The sequence below is a fragment of the Gouania willdenowi genome, unplaced genomic scaffold (genome assembly GCF_900634775.1).
Source record: "Gouania willdenowi unplaced genomic scaffold, fGouWil2.1 scaffold_55_arrow_ctg1, whole genome shotgun sequence".
Classification (NCBI taxonomy): domain Eukaryota; kingdom Metazoa; phylum Chordata; class Actinopteri; order Blenniiformes; family Gobiesocidae; genus Gouania; species Gouania willdenowi.
Window position 1 is genome coordinate 170352 of NW_021145219.1, and position 15093 is coordinate 185444.

Genomic DNA, 15093 nt, shown 5'->3' on the forward strand with positions numbered 1-15093 from the left:
AAAAAATAAACTGACAAATGATTCTGTGTACCTCCTGAGAGGTGTTCAAGTAACCCCAGGGGTACTCGTACACCAGTTTGAGAACCACTGTTCTAATACATAATGCACATGATCACATAAACTTTTATAAGGTCAAAAGGTCAAAACTTTTTGAGCTAAGAAATGCATTTCTTAGTATTTTTTATCAAAATGATTTGCTAATAGGGTTGAAACTAGAATAACAGTTTGTGTAAAGTCCCAGGTTTGAATATTTGCACTTGTTTTGATCATTATGTTAAAGTTCAGAATAACTTTGTTTTATTACAAAGATAATAACATTTTTGTTATTTCATTTAGTTTTTTGTGGCCATTGGTTAGATTGCCTCATCCCATTGGATTCCATCACTGACACTTTGAACCATTTTTACCACTTTTTATGTCTGTTTTTGACCACTCTAATTTGCAACTTTTAACCAAATTCTTTGGCTTTTAAAATCCCATTTCACCACCTCTTCTACCATTTTTGTTCACTTTTAAAAAAAAATGTATTTGTGATTGAAACAAGGATTTAGGGGTGTGTATTGCCTGGTATCTGGCAGTATGATTCCTATACTATAGTGCAACGAGTGTGGAGACATCTTTGTCAGCATGGCTGATCTTCACCAACACTTTGAGATTCACAAGGACCTCAACCCTTACATCTGTGTCCACTGTGGGGAGAGCTTTGCTGTGGAGACCAGTCTAAAGCAACTCCTGAAGATTCACATGAAAGAGAAGCCTCATGGTGTTGAGATCATGGGTAAAGATGTTATGGATGCCTTCAGTCTAAAATCTCATCAGATGATTCATTTACCAGACAGGCTCAGAATGTGGTAAGAGCTTTGCCGCAGCCAAAACCCTAAGAGAACACATGAAGATGCATTCAGAGGACACGCCCTATAAATACACTCAGTGTAGAAAGAGCTTTGTTTGAAGGAGGCATCTGAAAGAGCACCAGGAGGTCCACGCACAGGAGAAGCCGTACACCTGCGGCCAATGCGGTAAAGACTTTGTAATGACTTCCAACATGAAGCAGCAGCAGAAGACACACGCCACAGTCGTGCTCATTGACCAACCTAACCAGTGTGCCCAGTACAGCAAATGTTCTGCAGCTACCACCATGCTGAGAGAGCACCAGAGGATCCACTCGGGCAAGAAACCGTACAAATGCAACATGTGCAGAAGAAGCTATTTAAAGTAACACCAGCAGGTTCACGCCGTACACCTGCAAGAATTGGAACAAAGGGGCTTTAACCACTCGTCGTCTTTTTCTCGCCACCACAAGACCCACCTACAGAATCCAGTTTTTTCACCACCTCAGCCTGGGAAACCTTTGCCTTATGGCTCTCCTTTGAAGCAACAGGTGCACCAACCAGGAGACCAGCCCTACATGTGCCTCCACTGCGACAAGGGCTTCAATCAGTCTTTGTCTCTGTCACGACACCAAAGAGTGCACTCGGAGGGCAAAACCTACAACTTCGGCCACTGTGGCACGAGATTCAAACACTTCTCCTCGCTCAACAAGCATCTCAGAGCCGATGGAGCCGCCTCAGCCCGAGTTACGGCCAGAGCCACAGCAGTCCAGCCCCATACCAGCACCGAAGGGATTCAGAAACAATGCCTTCCCAAAGCCACACATCCTGTCTGTGGAGAAACCATACATGGGCTCCCAGTGTGGAAAAGGATTTAATCACTCATCGTTCCTTTCCAGACACCACAGGATTCATGTTGATCAGTCAGCACATATTTGATCAGTCCAATGTAACACATCCCTGCTAACGACCCCCCTTTTTTTCTGTTCAGCCAACACATCCACCCATCCACACCACGGCTGCATAGGAGACGTCAGACCACCATGTATAAAGGTGGGGTCAGCACATGACTGAAGTGGAGCAGCAGAGAATAAATAAACAATGCTATGTAGAAATTTATGCTGAGCTGTTATTTGAGAAAAAAAAAGTTTTTCAGAAGTTTTCTGTTTATTCTAACTTGCCCAACATTTTATGTTGTCACTGATACATTTTGCATTTATTTTCCTGTCACGCTTTTACACTGTTACAACCATATTATCTATTGTTTTTCTCTCCCTGTGTTTTGTCAATGAACCCATTGTTGAGAGCAAATTGTGAAAGATCCATATAGACCTTCCCTTTAGAGGTCAACTTGTAACACCTTTTCCCAGTTTCTGAGTGGCACATACTGTATATGGATTAATAAAGGTTGTTGACTCTCTTGGTGTGTTTAATGATTTGTCTAACAGTCAAAAACTTTACACTACAGTACATAATACTAATTTTACTGTATTTGATGTGAGAAATGATAAAATATTTAAGGTTAATTTTGCTCACAAAATGATTTTGCAGAGTGAAAGACTAGAGCCATAGTATTGACCAGTAAAATACATTTTTTTGTTCCAAATATTTATCTTAATGCTTTAAAGTTTACACCTTAGTTACATGGAAATAATCAATAGTGATTAAAAGACAAGTTTTACAGCTGTTTACACTGTTGTACTTGCAGTCGTTGACCACATGCTGTCAGTCTTTCACAATCTGAAGTAAAAAAGTAACTATAGTCATCAAACATCCTTATTCAGTCAGTCTACTAGTACAGTGCCTGTGGGAAGTATGTATTACTATAGAATAGTGGGAGGTTAAGTAGCTTTTTCATGGATGACAAAGTATGTGTACTTTGTTAATTACTTGTTATCTCTGCAGATTATTTCCAGATATTGTGTAATGTTGTTTCCTTTTAATTTAAAATGGTGCTTTCATATTATAAATTTAATCTAAAAAAAGCTGTTTTCTTAAAAATGTTATTACGTCATTTGTCATTTTTAAATTCCAAAAATGAATCACTTTGAATGCCTTGCTGATAAAATGTACTACATAATGTTTCCTTGCCTTATTATTGGTCTAATACATTATTTGCTGTCATGAATAATTATAGTTTTAATCACAAATTATTACATTTCCGGGTTGTCTGGACTGCATTACTGATGGACCAATCATTGATGAGTTTGCCTTAGTGGGCGTGTCTTCAGCGGTAACCACAGTGACAGACGTGCGTCACTCGAGCGTTAAAAACTTGTTCTTTCAACTTGAAAGCGGAAACTTTTTCAGTCTCTAATATTCCTGTGAATAAAAGCACGTTTACCTGCGCTTTGGACAGAAATAACAACATTTATACTTCTGCTAAACAAACGATGGACAAACTATTCCAAACACGTAAGTAGCCTCGATTTACAAACTTGTTTACTTCCTGTTTTCTATCAATTGGTGACTGATTGTTGCTTTAGTAAGTAAGGTTTATTTCTAGAGCACCTTTCACAGACAGAGGTCACAAAGTGCTTTACATATCAGCTCATTCACACTCACGTTCACATTCACACACCACTGGAACAGAGCTACCATGCAAGGCGCTAGTCAACCACTGGGAGCAAAGACACTTAGACACACAGACCGGTATAGACAGGGATCGAACCCCCAACCTCTCAATCAGAGGGCTATTTATTTAATAGCTTCTTCAGATTCTAAGCTTTATAGGTTAAAACTTTACTTTGATTTAAACTTTTAAAGGCACTATTAGATTTTCTTTCTAGGTAGCCTACTTCCTCAGCAACAATTTACATTTTGTCTTTTTTGTTGTTTATCTTTTTATACATGTGACCTGTGATAGTCTTATCAATAGAAATATCAGTGTTTTTACTTAAAATGGGGTAATTTGTTATATTTTTTTATTTTTAGTGCCTCCTAAATAGTAAATAATAGAATTAAATTTAAAAAAAATTACTGATTAAACTGATATTTTTTTACATTTTTGAATTTACAATTGTTTTTCAAAATAAATCACCACACAATCTCCAACAACAGTATTCTATACTTTCACGTTCTGATATAAATCTAGTTAAAATAAAATGAAATATAGAAATATCTGAGTTGGTGCTTCTTGTCACTTTCTGCACTAATCCTGGATACTATGTACTTGTAAATGTAACACAGTATAACAAACACGATCAAAAACTAATTTTAGAGAAAAAAAATGTTTCTTGAGAAAAATAAAAATGGGGTAACGACAAAAGAAAAAAGGTTGTGAACCACTGCTTTAGAAGTTTAGTGATAATAATGAACTCTCTGTATCTTGTGTTTTTCAGCTTCAATGAGGACTGTCATCGTTCTCAATTTCCTAAGGAATGCGAGTCAGATGCGTCACCATCCGTACCTTTACGCCCAGGCCTGCACTGATTTTACAATGGACTGGCCGTCCTGCAGGCGACCACGGCCTGTATTTTCAATGTATGGACCGCCCATCTCTGAACCAGGTTGTGGTGGTACCCACACCTGGGAGGAAGGAGGCCATCTGTGGGATCAACAACACATCTTGCCTGGCAGCATGAGCCAACCTCCTGAGGTCACTGAAAGCATTTGCTCTCCAAACCAGCTCAGCTTTGCTTCCACTGATCCTAATGCAGCTCATGTCTCTGACATTGTTGGAAACCTATTCCTCTACAGCCCTATTTCTGACTTATCTGGATGTGTGGCTGATGGCTTCCCTCTGCAGAGACAAACTGTTACTGAAGCTGAGGAACAGAATGTTGAACCCCAACAAAACCTTGAATCTGTTTTTAGGCCAAGTTACAGACGATCCTCCAGCTCAGAGAATGCTCAACCTGTGAACACTTGTAGTGTAAATATATAATGTATATAATCCTCATATCCCTTTTATCAAATCAAATATTCAGTATTAAAAATGTGATGTGTTATTTAAACTGTTTTACACTTTTTTAAAGAGTACTACTCTCTAAAAATCTTCATATTCATGCTTCTTAGGTGGAAAAATTATATGTGTGATGAAATAAAAATGAGTGGATGACAATAATATGTCTTTGTGTGGATTTATTCAGGATCCTGAGGGAACATGTTTTACAGAGACAAAGAAGTGTCTGCAAAAGAGTTTATCTGTTTCTTTATGGTCAGATATAGGAGTAAGTAAAGTAAGTAAGTAAGTAAAGTTTATTTATATAGCGCTTTTTTCAGACCAGGGTCACAAAGCGCTTCACAATTTACAGTTAAAAGGCACAATGCATATAAAAGTCCACTACAATGATGCTACAATGTATAAAAGAGTCCATTCACAAACAGGAGTGAGTCAAGAAAGCCTCCATAAAAAAGTGGGTCTTTAGATGACTTTTAAAAACATCCACAGAGTCCAGCATCCGCAGAGTGTGTGGAAGAGCATTCCAGAGACGAGGAGCTACCGCCTTAAAAGAGTGATCACCTCGTGTTTTAAAGCGGGTGCGGGGGACCATCAGCAGGTTTTGCGAAGAAGACCTCAAGCTCCTGTTTGAAACATAGGGCTGGATCAGACCCTCAATGTATTCAGGCGCCTGGCCATGAAGGGCCCTGAAAGTCAGCACAAGGATTTTAAAATTCATCCTGTAGATGACAGGGAGCCAATGTAGAGTTTTTAAAATAGGAGTGATATGGGCTCTCCTACAGGTACGGGTCAGGAGGCGTGCAGCAGAGTTCTGGACCACTTGTAGACGAGCCAGATCCTTTTTGCTAAGGCATGTAAACAGACTGTTACAATAGTCCAATCGTGAGGGTTGGCTTTCTAAGCAAAAACATGACATCAGTGTCTTAGAAAAATTACTAGTATTATTATTTGTGTCATAGTATATATTCATCTTAAAGATGTAGCCGAATTCCTTGTTTTAATCACAGATAAAATTTGTTAAAATTTACAAAAAATGGGAGAAAACGTGGTAAAATGGGATTTTAAAAATCACCAAAATATTTTTCTATTGTGTTTTTTATTTTTTTGTATTGGTTTTTGGAAACATTGTTGTGTATTTGTAAAAAATTTGTACATTTTCTTCTCATTTTAGGTGTTGTTGTTTTTTTGTGTTTTTGTAAATAAATTTGTTGTCCTTTTGTGTATTTTAGCTTGGTTTAATGTTCCAGTGAATAAAAATACCATGACGACTGAAGTGATTTCAAGAAACAAGTTTATTAGCATATGAAATTAAAACAAAACAAAAGATATACCAAACTTGGTTTATTAAATCTTTATCAAAAGTGTGTTTTTATGTACAAATGGGGCCTAATTCATTTGGAATGTTTTAAAGATTGTGTATAAGTTCTGTGAGTACTACTCTCTAAAAATCTTCATATTCATGCTTTTTTGGTGGAAAAATTATATGTGTGATGAAATAAAAGTTTGTTTTTTTTCATTAAAAAAACAAAACACTTTTAGTCAAAAAATGTATTCACAAATGTAGATATTCAAAAATTAAGCCATGTATTTCACATTTTATAAATGAGTAAAAATAAATAAATAAATAAATAAAATGAAAACATTGTCAAATTTGTCCACTTTAAACCTGCTGTTAAAAAGTGTCTTTTGAGTGACCTCTGAATGAATGTACAAATGGGGCTTAATTCATTTGAAATTTTTTAAAGATTGTGTATAAATTGTGTGCTTTATTAGTTTGGATCATTTTTGTAAGTTGCAGTAAAATTTAAAGTCATTATAATTATAAATAAATAAATGAATAAATGAATAAAAATTGATAATAAATAAATAAATAAATAAATAAATAAACATTGTCAATTTCGTCCACTTTAAACCTGCTGTTAAAAAGTGTTATTTGAGTGACCTCTGAATTAATTTGTGTTTTTATGTACAAATGGGGCCTAATTCATTTGAAATGTTTTAAAAATTGTGTATAAATTGTGTGCTTTATTAGTTTGGATCATTTTTGTAAGTTGCAGTAAAATTTAAAGTCATTATAATTATAAATAAATAAATGAATAAAAATTGATAATAAATAAATAAATAAATAAATAAACATTGTCAATTTCGTCCACTTTAAACCTGCTGTTAAAAAGTGTTATTTGAGTGACCTCTGAATTAATTTGTGTTTTTATGTACAAATGGGGCCTAATTCATTTGAAATGTTTTAAAAATTGTGTATAAATTGTGTGCTTTATTAATTTGAATCATTTTTGTAAGTTGCAGTAAAATTTAAAGTCATTGAAAAGGAATTGAAGTTATGGGGTTGAATTTTAAACTAATTTATATTTATTAAAAAAATCTTTCTCTTTCATATAATTATCTTACTGAGAAATTCATCATTTTTATTTTGCAATTAGAGTCCAAATGTGATCATATTTTTGGAAATATGACCCGGAAATAGACATATATTGTTTTCAATCCATTTATGAATATCAAACAAAAATTATTCCGTTAATAAATATGGTTTTTCTTCATCAATCTGAAGTAAAAAAGTAACTATAGTCGTCAAACATCCTTATTCAGTCAGTCTACTAGTACAGTGCCTGTGGGAAGTATGTATTACTATAGAATAGTGGGAGGTTAAGTAGCTTTTTCATGGATGACAAAGTATGTGTACTTTGTTAATTACTTGTTACCTCTTCAGATTATTTCCAGATATTGTGTAATGTTATTTCCTTTTAATTTAAAATGGTGCTTTCATATTATAAATTTACATTGAAATATCAGTGTTTTTACTTAAAATGGGGTAATTTGTTATATTTTTTTTATTTTTAGTGCCTCCTAAATAGTAAATAATAAAATTAAATTTAAAAAAAATTACTGATTAAACTGATATTTTTTTACATTTTTGAATTTACAATTGTTTTTCAAAATAAATCACCACACAATCTCCAACAACAGTATTCTATATATGCTGTCCTCACGACACGTGACTATGTGAGGCTAGACAGCTAGCGAACAAAACAAAACAAATAAAAGTTCTCCACACAAGGCTTGCTTTTCTTGATGTAAAGATCCTTTATGTTCCTTTTTCTCTTTAGTTTTTTCATTAGTTTTTTCTTTTGTAAAAAGACGAATGTTTTCCCAGGCACAAACGTGTAAGGGCACATTTAGCGTGTGCATGAGCCGTTTCCTCACTTATTTTCTGCTAACACTTTTTCACAGCATTACCGGAGAAAATACGTCAAAGATTGTGCTACGGTGAGAGCACTCACTCCTTCAGCGGTTACACGTAGGCTACAATATAACAAAGATGGTTAAGATACAGATGTCTCACACTCAGTAGACAATAAACCTAAAACAATTTAACCGTTTTTAGCATAAAATCACTTTTACTATGAACTTATTTATGTAAATTATTCACAATATAAACTTATTACTGCCTTTGACCAAAAGGCATCACACTCCCCGTTTGATATAGTCACATTATATCACTACAAACATAATACCACATTTTAAATCACATTTGGTTACTGTATGTAACATCAAAGAAAATTCACTCAGTCTCTGAAACCAAAACAATTATCTGTGAAACTGGTCTGAGGAATACTTTTACAGTCCCGTCTTGTACAATCCGCACTTCCACTTTGCGGACCTTATTGTCACTGCTGGGAAATGTTTTTACTATTAGTCCCATGGGCCACTCGTTCCTGGCAACTTGGGAGTCCTTTAGAAGGACAACATCTCCTTCTTTGACATTAGGTTGAGTTTCCGTCCATTTTGCACGGCTTTGTAAGGTGGACAAATATTCTCCTTTCCACCTTTTCCAAAAGGTATTGGCAAGGTGTTGAACATGTCTCCATTGTTTACGAAACAGCTGGCCAGATGAGAAGTTCCCAGAAGGAACAGAAACAGCGCTCACTTTCTGAGTTAGTAACATTGCTGGTGTGAGCACTGCAGGACTGTCAGGGTCGGTGGATATAGGAACAAGAGGCCTTGCATTAATAATTGCCATCACCTCTGCCATGAAGGTGCTAAGGACTGACCCCTATGAGACGCTCCCACGAGCCGCCCATGTGTGATGCATGAGGGGGGTTGAATGTCCAAATACATCTTCTCTCTCGCAGGTACTTTCCAACTGCTGAGTTTTTTGGGTCTAAGCCTAATTCTTTACAGGCTCCTACAAAATTTGTGCCTCTATCTGAACGCAGAAGTTTGACTGGGCCGCGAATAGCGAAGAACCTTCTTAATGCATTGATGAAACTATCTGTAGACATACTCTTGATCAGTTCAATATGCACAGCCCTGGTAGACATGCATGTGAATAAGACAGCCCAGCGTTTGCTCTGGGCACAGCCACCTCTCGTACGACGTGATACAATTGTCCACGGCCCAAACACATCTAGGCCGACTGTGGTGAAAGGTGGTTCAGGGGTGACCCGGTCTGCGGGCAAGTCCGCCATTTTCTGGGTCTGCATTTTGCCACGCAATTTGCGACATGTTACACACTTGTGAATGACAGAGGATACGAGGCGCTTACCTCCCACTATCCAATGCCCAGCACCACGGACAGCTCCTTGGTTATGTGTCTCCCTTGATGAGCCACTTGTTCATGAAAGTCTCTTACTAGTAGCGTGGTGATGTGGCTTGTAGATGGGACAATCAGAGGGTGCTTTTCGTCCTCTGTGAGGTCGGCGGAGGAGAGGCGTCCACCAACTCGCAAAAGGTTGTCTTTGTCCACTACAGGATTGAGCTTTTTGAGCGTGTCAAGTTTTGTGAAAGTCTGTTTTCCTTCTTTAAGGTTTTTGAATGTGTCTTTGTAAGCATCTTGTTGGACAGCTTGAATGATAACTACTTTGGCTTGCGCAAGTTCTTGGATGCTTGGCGTTTCGCAGAAACTTTTCCATCCCCTTTGTCCATTGGTCTTTTCTTTGAAGACTCTAACAACATGAATAAGTCTAGCTATGACTCTACACAGTGTGGCCCAACTGGAATATCTCCCAAAACGCTCAGGGCCAAGCACTGGCTCTAAGGTTGAAGTTTTCAATACTTTTATTTCCTGACGTATCTCCTTATCTTTGTCAGGTTCAATGAGTGCGAACGGACTGGTGTTGTGTGATTCAGTGTGTGAATCAGAATGCAAAAAGTGTGGACCTGAGAACCAGGTACTGTTCTGCAGGTCAGCTGCTGGCATAAACCTAGTGGCTTGGTCAGCTGGATTCAGGTCAGTTGGTACATAAAGCCACTGGCTGGGGTATGTGGATTGCCTGATGCGTGTAACCCTGTTGGCAACATACATGTAGAAGCGTTTGGAGTTGTTGTGTATGTAACCTAACACGATTCTACTGTCGGTGTAAAATGTCACATTGTCTACTTTAATGTCCAGCTCATCTCTGATCAGCTCAAACAATTCAACTACTAGCACAGCAGCACAGAGCTCTAGACGTGGTATTGTGTGTGCAGGGCGGGGGGCTAGTTTAGACTTCCCCATTACAAACCCAACATGACACTGTCCTTCACTGTCAACTGTACGCAGATAAGCTACTGCTCCTATTGCAACAGTGGAGGCATCAGAGAAAATGCACAGTTCTTTTACTTTCATTGTGCTCAATGTGCCTGGAGTGTAGCACCTTGGTATCTGGAGGTTTTCAAGCGCTTGCAAAGAGTCTCTCCACAAGGCCCACGTTTCATGCTTTTCAGGAGCAAGAGGGGTGTCCCAGTCTCTTTCATCCGCTGACAAGTCTCTTAGTAGTGCTTTGCCTTGCATTATTATGGGAGCAACAAAGCCTAGAGGGTCATAGAGACTATTGACCGTTGACAATATTCCCCTACGTGTGAATGGTTTGGTTTGGTTTAGTACCTTGTACGTGAAACTGTCAGATTGTAGGTTCCAGCAGAGTCCTAAGCTTCTCTGAACTGGGAGAGGATCTACTCCTAGATCTAAATCCTTCAAGTCCTTGGCTCGATCCTCTACAGGGAAAGCTTCCATGACTTGACTACAGTTTGATGCCACTTTGTGAAGGCGTAGGTTAGACTCTGCTAACATGCTTTGAGTTCTCCTAAGAAGGTTGACTGCTTCCTCGGGCGTGGCGACTGATGTGAGCCCGTCATCGACATAGAACTGACGCTCTACAAACTGTCGTGCATCCGAGCCGTGTTCTCGTTCACCCTGCTGTGCTGCTCGTCTCATACAGTAAATGGCAACAGCAGGTGACGGGCTGTTTCCAAACACGTGAACTTTCATTCTGAACTCGACTATGTTTTTTGTAATGTCATTCTCCTTGTACCACAGATAGCGCAAATAGTCCCTGTGGTCTTCACGCACAACAAAGCAGTAAAACATTTGTTGCACATCGGCTGTCAGGGCTATAGGCTCTTTACGAAAGCGCAACAGCACTCCTAACAGGGAGTTGTTCAAATCTGGTCCACTAAGAAGCACTTGGTTTAAGGACGTACCATCACACTCAGCACTAGAATCAAACACGACCCGTATCTGTTTCGGCTTCTGAGGGTGGTATACACCGAACGTGGGCAAATACCAATGTTCTTTGTCTTTGGGCAGGGGAGGAGCAGGCTCGGCTTGATCGTTCTCCAACATTTTTTCCATGAATTGGATGTAATGATCTTTCATTTCTGGTTTCTTTTCTAAAGTTTTTCGAAGAGAGCAGAGGCGTTTTAGGGCTTGCTCCTTGTTGTTTGGTAGCCTTCTCCTTGGAGAGCGAAAGGGCAAAGGTGTGACCCAACTATTTTCTTGATTCTGACTTACTTCCCTGTCCATTATAGTTAGGAATGTTTTATCATCCATAGACAGTGCTTGTTTATCATCACAATCAGTTCTAACAAACACAGAATGCCCTAGGTTGTCTGTCTCAAGGCTAGTGTTTATAGCAACCCCATGATCCTCTTTAATATGAATTATGTTTGGGCATGGCTCAAAGTAGGATGCACGGCCATTATCTAAAGTGTGTGTTTTGTAGACATTTACCTCTGACTGACTGTGGATTTTTCCCAAACACACCTCTCCCACAATAACCCAACCCAAATCCAGCCTTTGAGCGTAAGGCGCATTGTTGGACCCATTGATTTGCTCACGTACCTTATGGACCCTGAGGATGTCCCTACCGAGGAGTAAAAGGATTGGAGCATGGCAGTCGACAGGTTGGATTTTGTCTGCCACTGGGAGTAGATGTGGATGATGCTGCGCGATCTCCGGAGAAGGAATTTCAGTTCTATCATCCGGAACAGAGTCACATTCAATTAGCGGAGGTAACTGAATGTTGACTTTCCCATCCATGGACTCGAGGAAGAAGTTGTCAGCTCTCCTTCCGAATGTTTGTGCTTTTCCAGAACATGTTTTCAATGTGTATGGAGTGGGTCTAGCCTCTATGTTAAAAAGGCTAAAAAACTCAGATTTAGCTAAGGACCTGTTAGATTGTTCGTCTATTACAGCATACATTTTAACAGCCTTCTCCCTTTGGCCTGCTGGATATGCCTTGACTAAAATGATCTTAGAACACGAGTGTGGGCTAGCACTTTGGCCACATATCTCTGTGCACTTTGATATGACTGAAGGTGAGCTTTCACCGAGGGCTTCGATGACGTCGTTTCCTGGTGTAGTGCTCGTTGGGGCTGGAGCAGGACCAGGATGCATTGCCGATAAGTGTCTAGGGCTGTCACACTCGGTGCACTTTACTACTGCTTTACAGTCTTTTGCAATATGTCGGACAGACCCACAGCACCTGTAGCAGATGTGTTGCTCTTTCAGATAGGCCTGTCTTTCTTCAATAGGTTTGTCTCTGAAAAACTTACACTTTCTGAGCGGGTGAGGTTTTCTGTGGAGCGGACACTGGCGATCCGGTTCCTCCATTTTCTTTGGACTGAGACTGCTTTGGTTAGGTTCTCCTGTTATGTCCGTTTTGTGTGCCGACACAGTAGTTTTGCACCTATAAGGCCTCAGCTTTTCTGTGTGAGATGGGACATGACTGTTAGGATTAGACATAGCAAAGCTTGGGTCATTTCTCATTTTCGCTTGCTGCTGTACAAACTGCGTGAAAAATGAGAAAGGAGGAAATGACACCTCGTGAGACTCTTTGTACTGCGTGCCAGCAGTAGACCATCTTTCCTGTAAATTGAAAGGAAGTTTCTCAACTATTTGTCTGACTCCTCTAGCAGTGTCCAGGTATGCTAGCCCTGGTAGAGCGCCATCTTGTTTAGCACACTTTAGCTCCATTAGGATGTCGCTAAGCTCTTGTAACTTAACATTGTCTTTAATTGTTAGTTTTGGAAAATCCTCTACCTTTTTTAAGAGTGCGTCCTCGATGGCCTCAGGTGATCCATAGCACTCATCGAGACGTTGCCAGACCATCTTGACACCTGCAGCAGGATTCAGGGTATGCACAGCACGAATGCGTTTAGCTTGTTCAGATGACTTTGGGCCCAACCACCTTGTTAACAAATCTAACTCTTCTCTGGGAGACAAATTTAGATCACTAGTTGCACTAACGAATGAGGTTTTCCATGCCCAGTAGTTTTCAGGTTTATCATCGAATTGCAGGAGACCTGTGCTCACCAGTTCTTTACGGATTAGGTATTTTGCAAAGTCCTGTGCGTTGTTAGTTGTAGGCATGTAGCTGTTAGGGAGATTGGCAGTTTGCATTGGAGCATAGGGCAGGTAGCTGTTGGTTAAATGTGTGTGCACTGTTGGCTCCATTTTCATTTCTCCGTTTACTGGTGGTGGGTTCGTTTGAATGTTGGCTCTAACACGATTGGCTACTTGTGTATTGTGTTCTACGTAATCCTCATTGTCATTTATTTCAGGAGGCCGTATTGCATCATCCTGAGCTTCTGGGAAAAGAAACTCACTTTGTTGTTGAACATATTCGCTCGTGCGCTGTGCTGCACTGATCGGCTTCAGCTCTACATATTGGGGTCTGCTGAACTCCCCGCTTTGAATATCTGCTTCTTCATAGGCTGTGGCTTCAGCTTCAGCTGCAGCTGCTGCCCTCTGGCACTGTAGAAGATGGAGGTCTGCATCTAAATCAGCTTTTCGTTTTAGCACAGTTGCTTCCAGTTCTGCTTTCTGCTTCATCACATCTGCTTCTTTCTTAGCGAAAGCTAATTGAGCTTGTGCAGCCTTGGCTTTAGCATAGGCTTTTGTGGCTGACGAGGTACTTGTTGATGACCGTTGCGACCGCTTACTTGTCATTCTGGATACCTGCGATTTGTTGTCCAATGGTTGAGACTGTTGCTCTGTTCTAGCTGGTTGAGGTAAAACTTCTGGCTGTTGTTCACCACCAGTTGCTTCATCAAGCTGTTCTGAAGCAAAGTTTTTGAGATAATTTCTTCCTGAGCATAGACTCATGGCTGCTCAATGTAGCTCTGTATGCTTGAACCCGCCGTGTAGTCGTCTTTTTACTATGCTGTCCTCACGACACGTGACTATGTGAGGCTAGACAGCTAGCGAACAAAACAAAACAAATAAAAGTTCTCCACACAAGGCTTGCTTTTCTTGATGTAAAGATCCTTTATGTTCCTTTTTCTCTTTAGTTTTTTCATTAGTTTTTTCTTTTGTAAAAAGACGAATGTTTTCCCAGGCACAAACGTGTAAGGGCACATTTAGCGTGTGCATGAGCCGTTTCCTCACTTATTTTCTGCTAACACTTTTTCACAGCATTACCGGAGAAAATACGTCAAAGATTGTGCTACGGTGAGAGCGCTCACTCCTTCAGCGGTTACACGTAGGCTACAATATAACAAAGATGGTTAAGATACAGATGTCTCACACTCAGTAGACAATAAACCTAAAACAATTTAACCGTTTTTAGCATAAAATCACTTTTACTATGAACTTATTTATGTAAATTATTCACAATATAAACTTATTACTGCCTTTGACCAAAAGGCATCACACTATACTTTCACTTTCTCAAATATAAATCTAGTTAAAATAAAATGAAATATAGAAATATCTGAGTTGGTGCTTCTTGTCACTTTCTGCACTAATCCTGGATACTATGTATTTGTAAATGTAACACAGTATAACAAACACGATCAAAAACTAATTTTAGAGAAAAAAAATGTTTCTTGAGAAAAATAAAAATGGGGTAACGACAAAAGAAAAAAGGTTGTGAACCACTGCTTTAGAAGTTTAGTGATAATAATGAACTCTCTGTATCTTGAGTCTTTCAGCTTCAATGAGGACTGTCATTGTTCTCAATTTCCTAAGGAATGCGAGTCAGATGCGTCACCATCCGTACCTTTACGCCCAGGCCTGCACTGATTTTACAATGGACATTTTCTTCTCATTTTAGGTGTTGTTGTTTTTTTGTGTTTTTGTAA

General features: G+C 39.2%; 1 protein-coding gene across 1 annotated transcript; it reads left to right on the forward strand.

The window, feature by feature from the left end:
• The first annotated feature begins 627 nt into the window (after positions 1 to 627).
• LOC114460618 (zinc finger protein 502-like) lies at positions 628 to 1769 on the forward strand. The gene is made up of 3 exons (XM_028442517.1): positions 628 to 851; positions 955 to 1179; positions 1376 to 1769. The coding sequence occupies exons 1-3, from the start codon at positions 628 to 630 to the stop codon at positions 1767 to 1769; spliced, it is 843 nt and encodes a 280-aa protein (XP_028298318.1).
• Positions 1770 to 15093: the final 13324 nt, after the last annotated feature.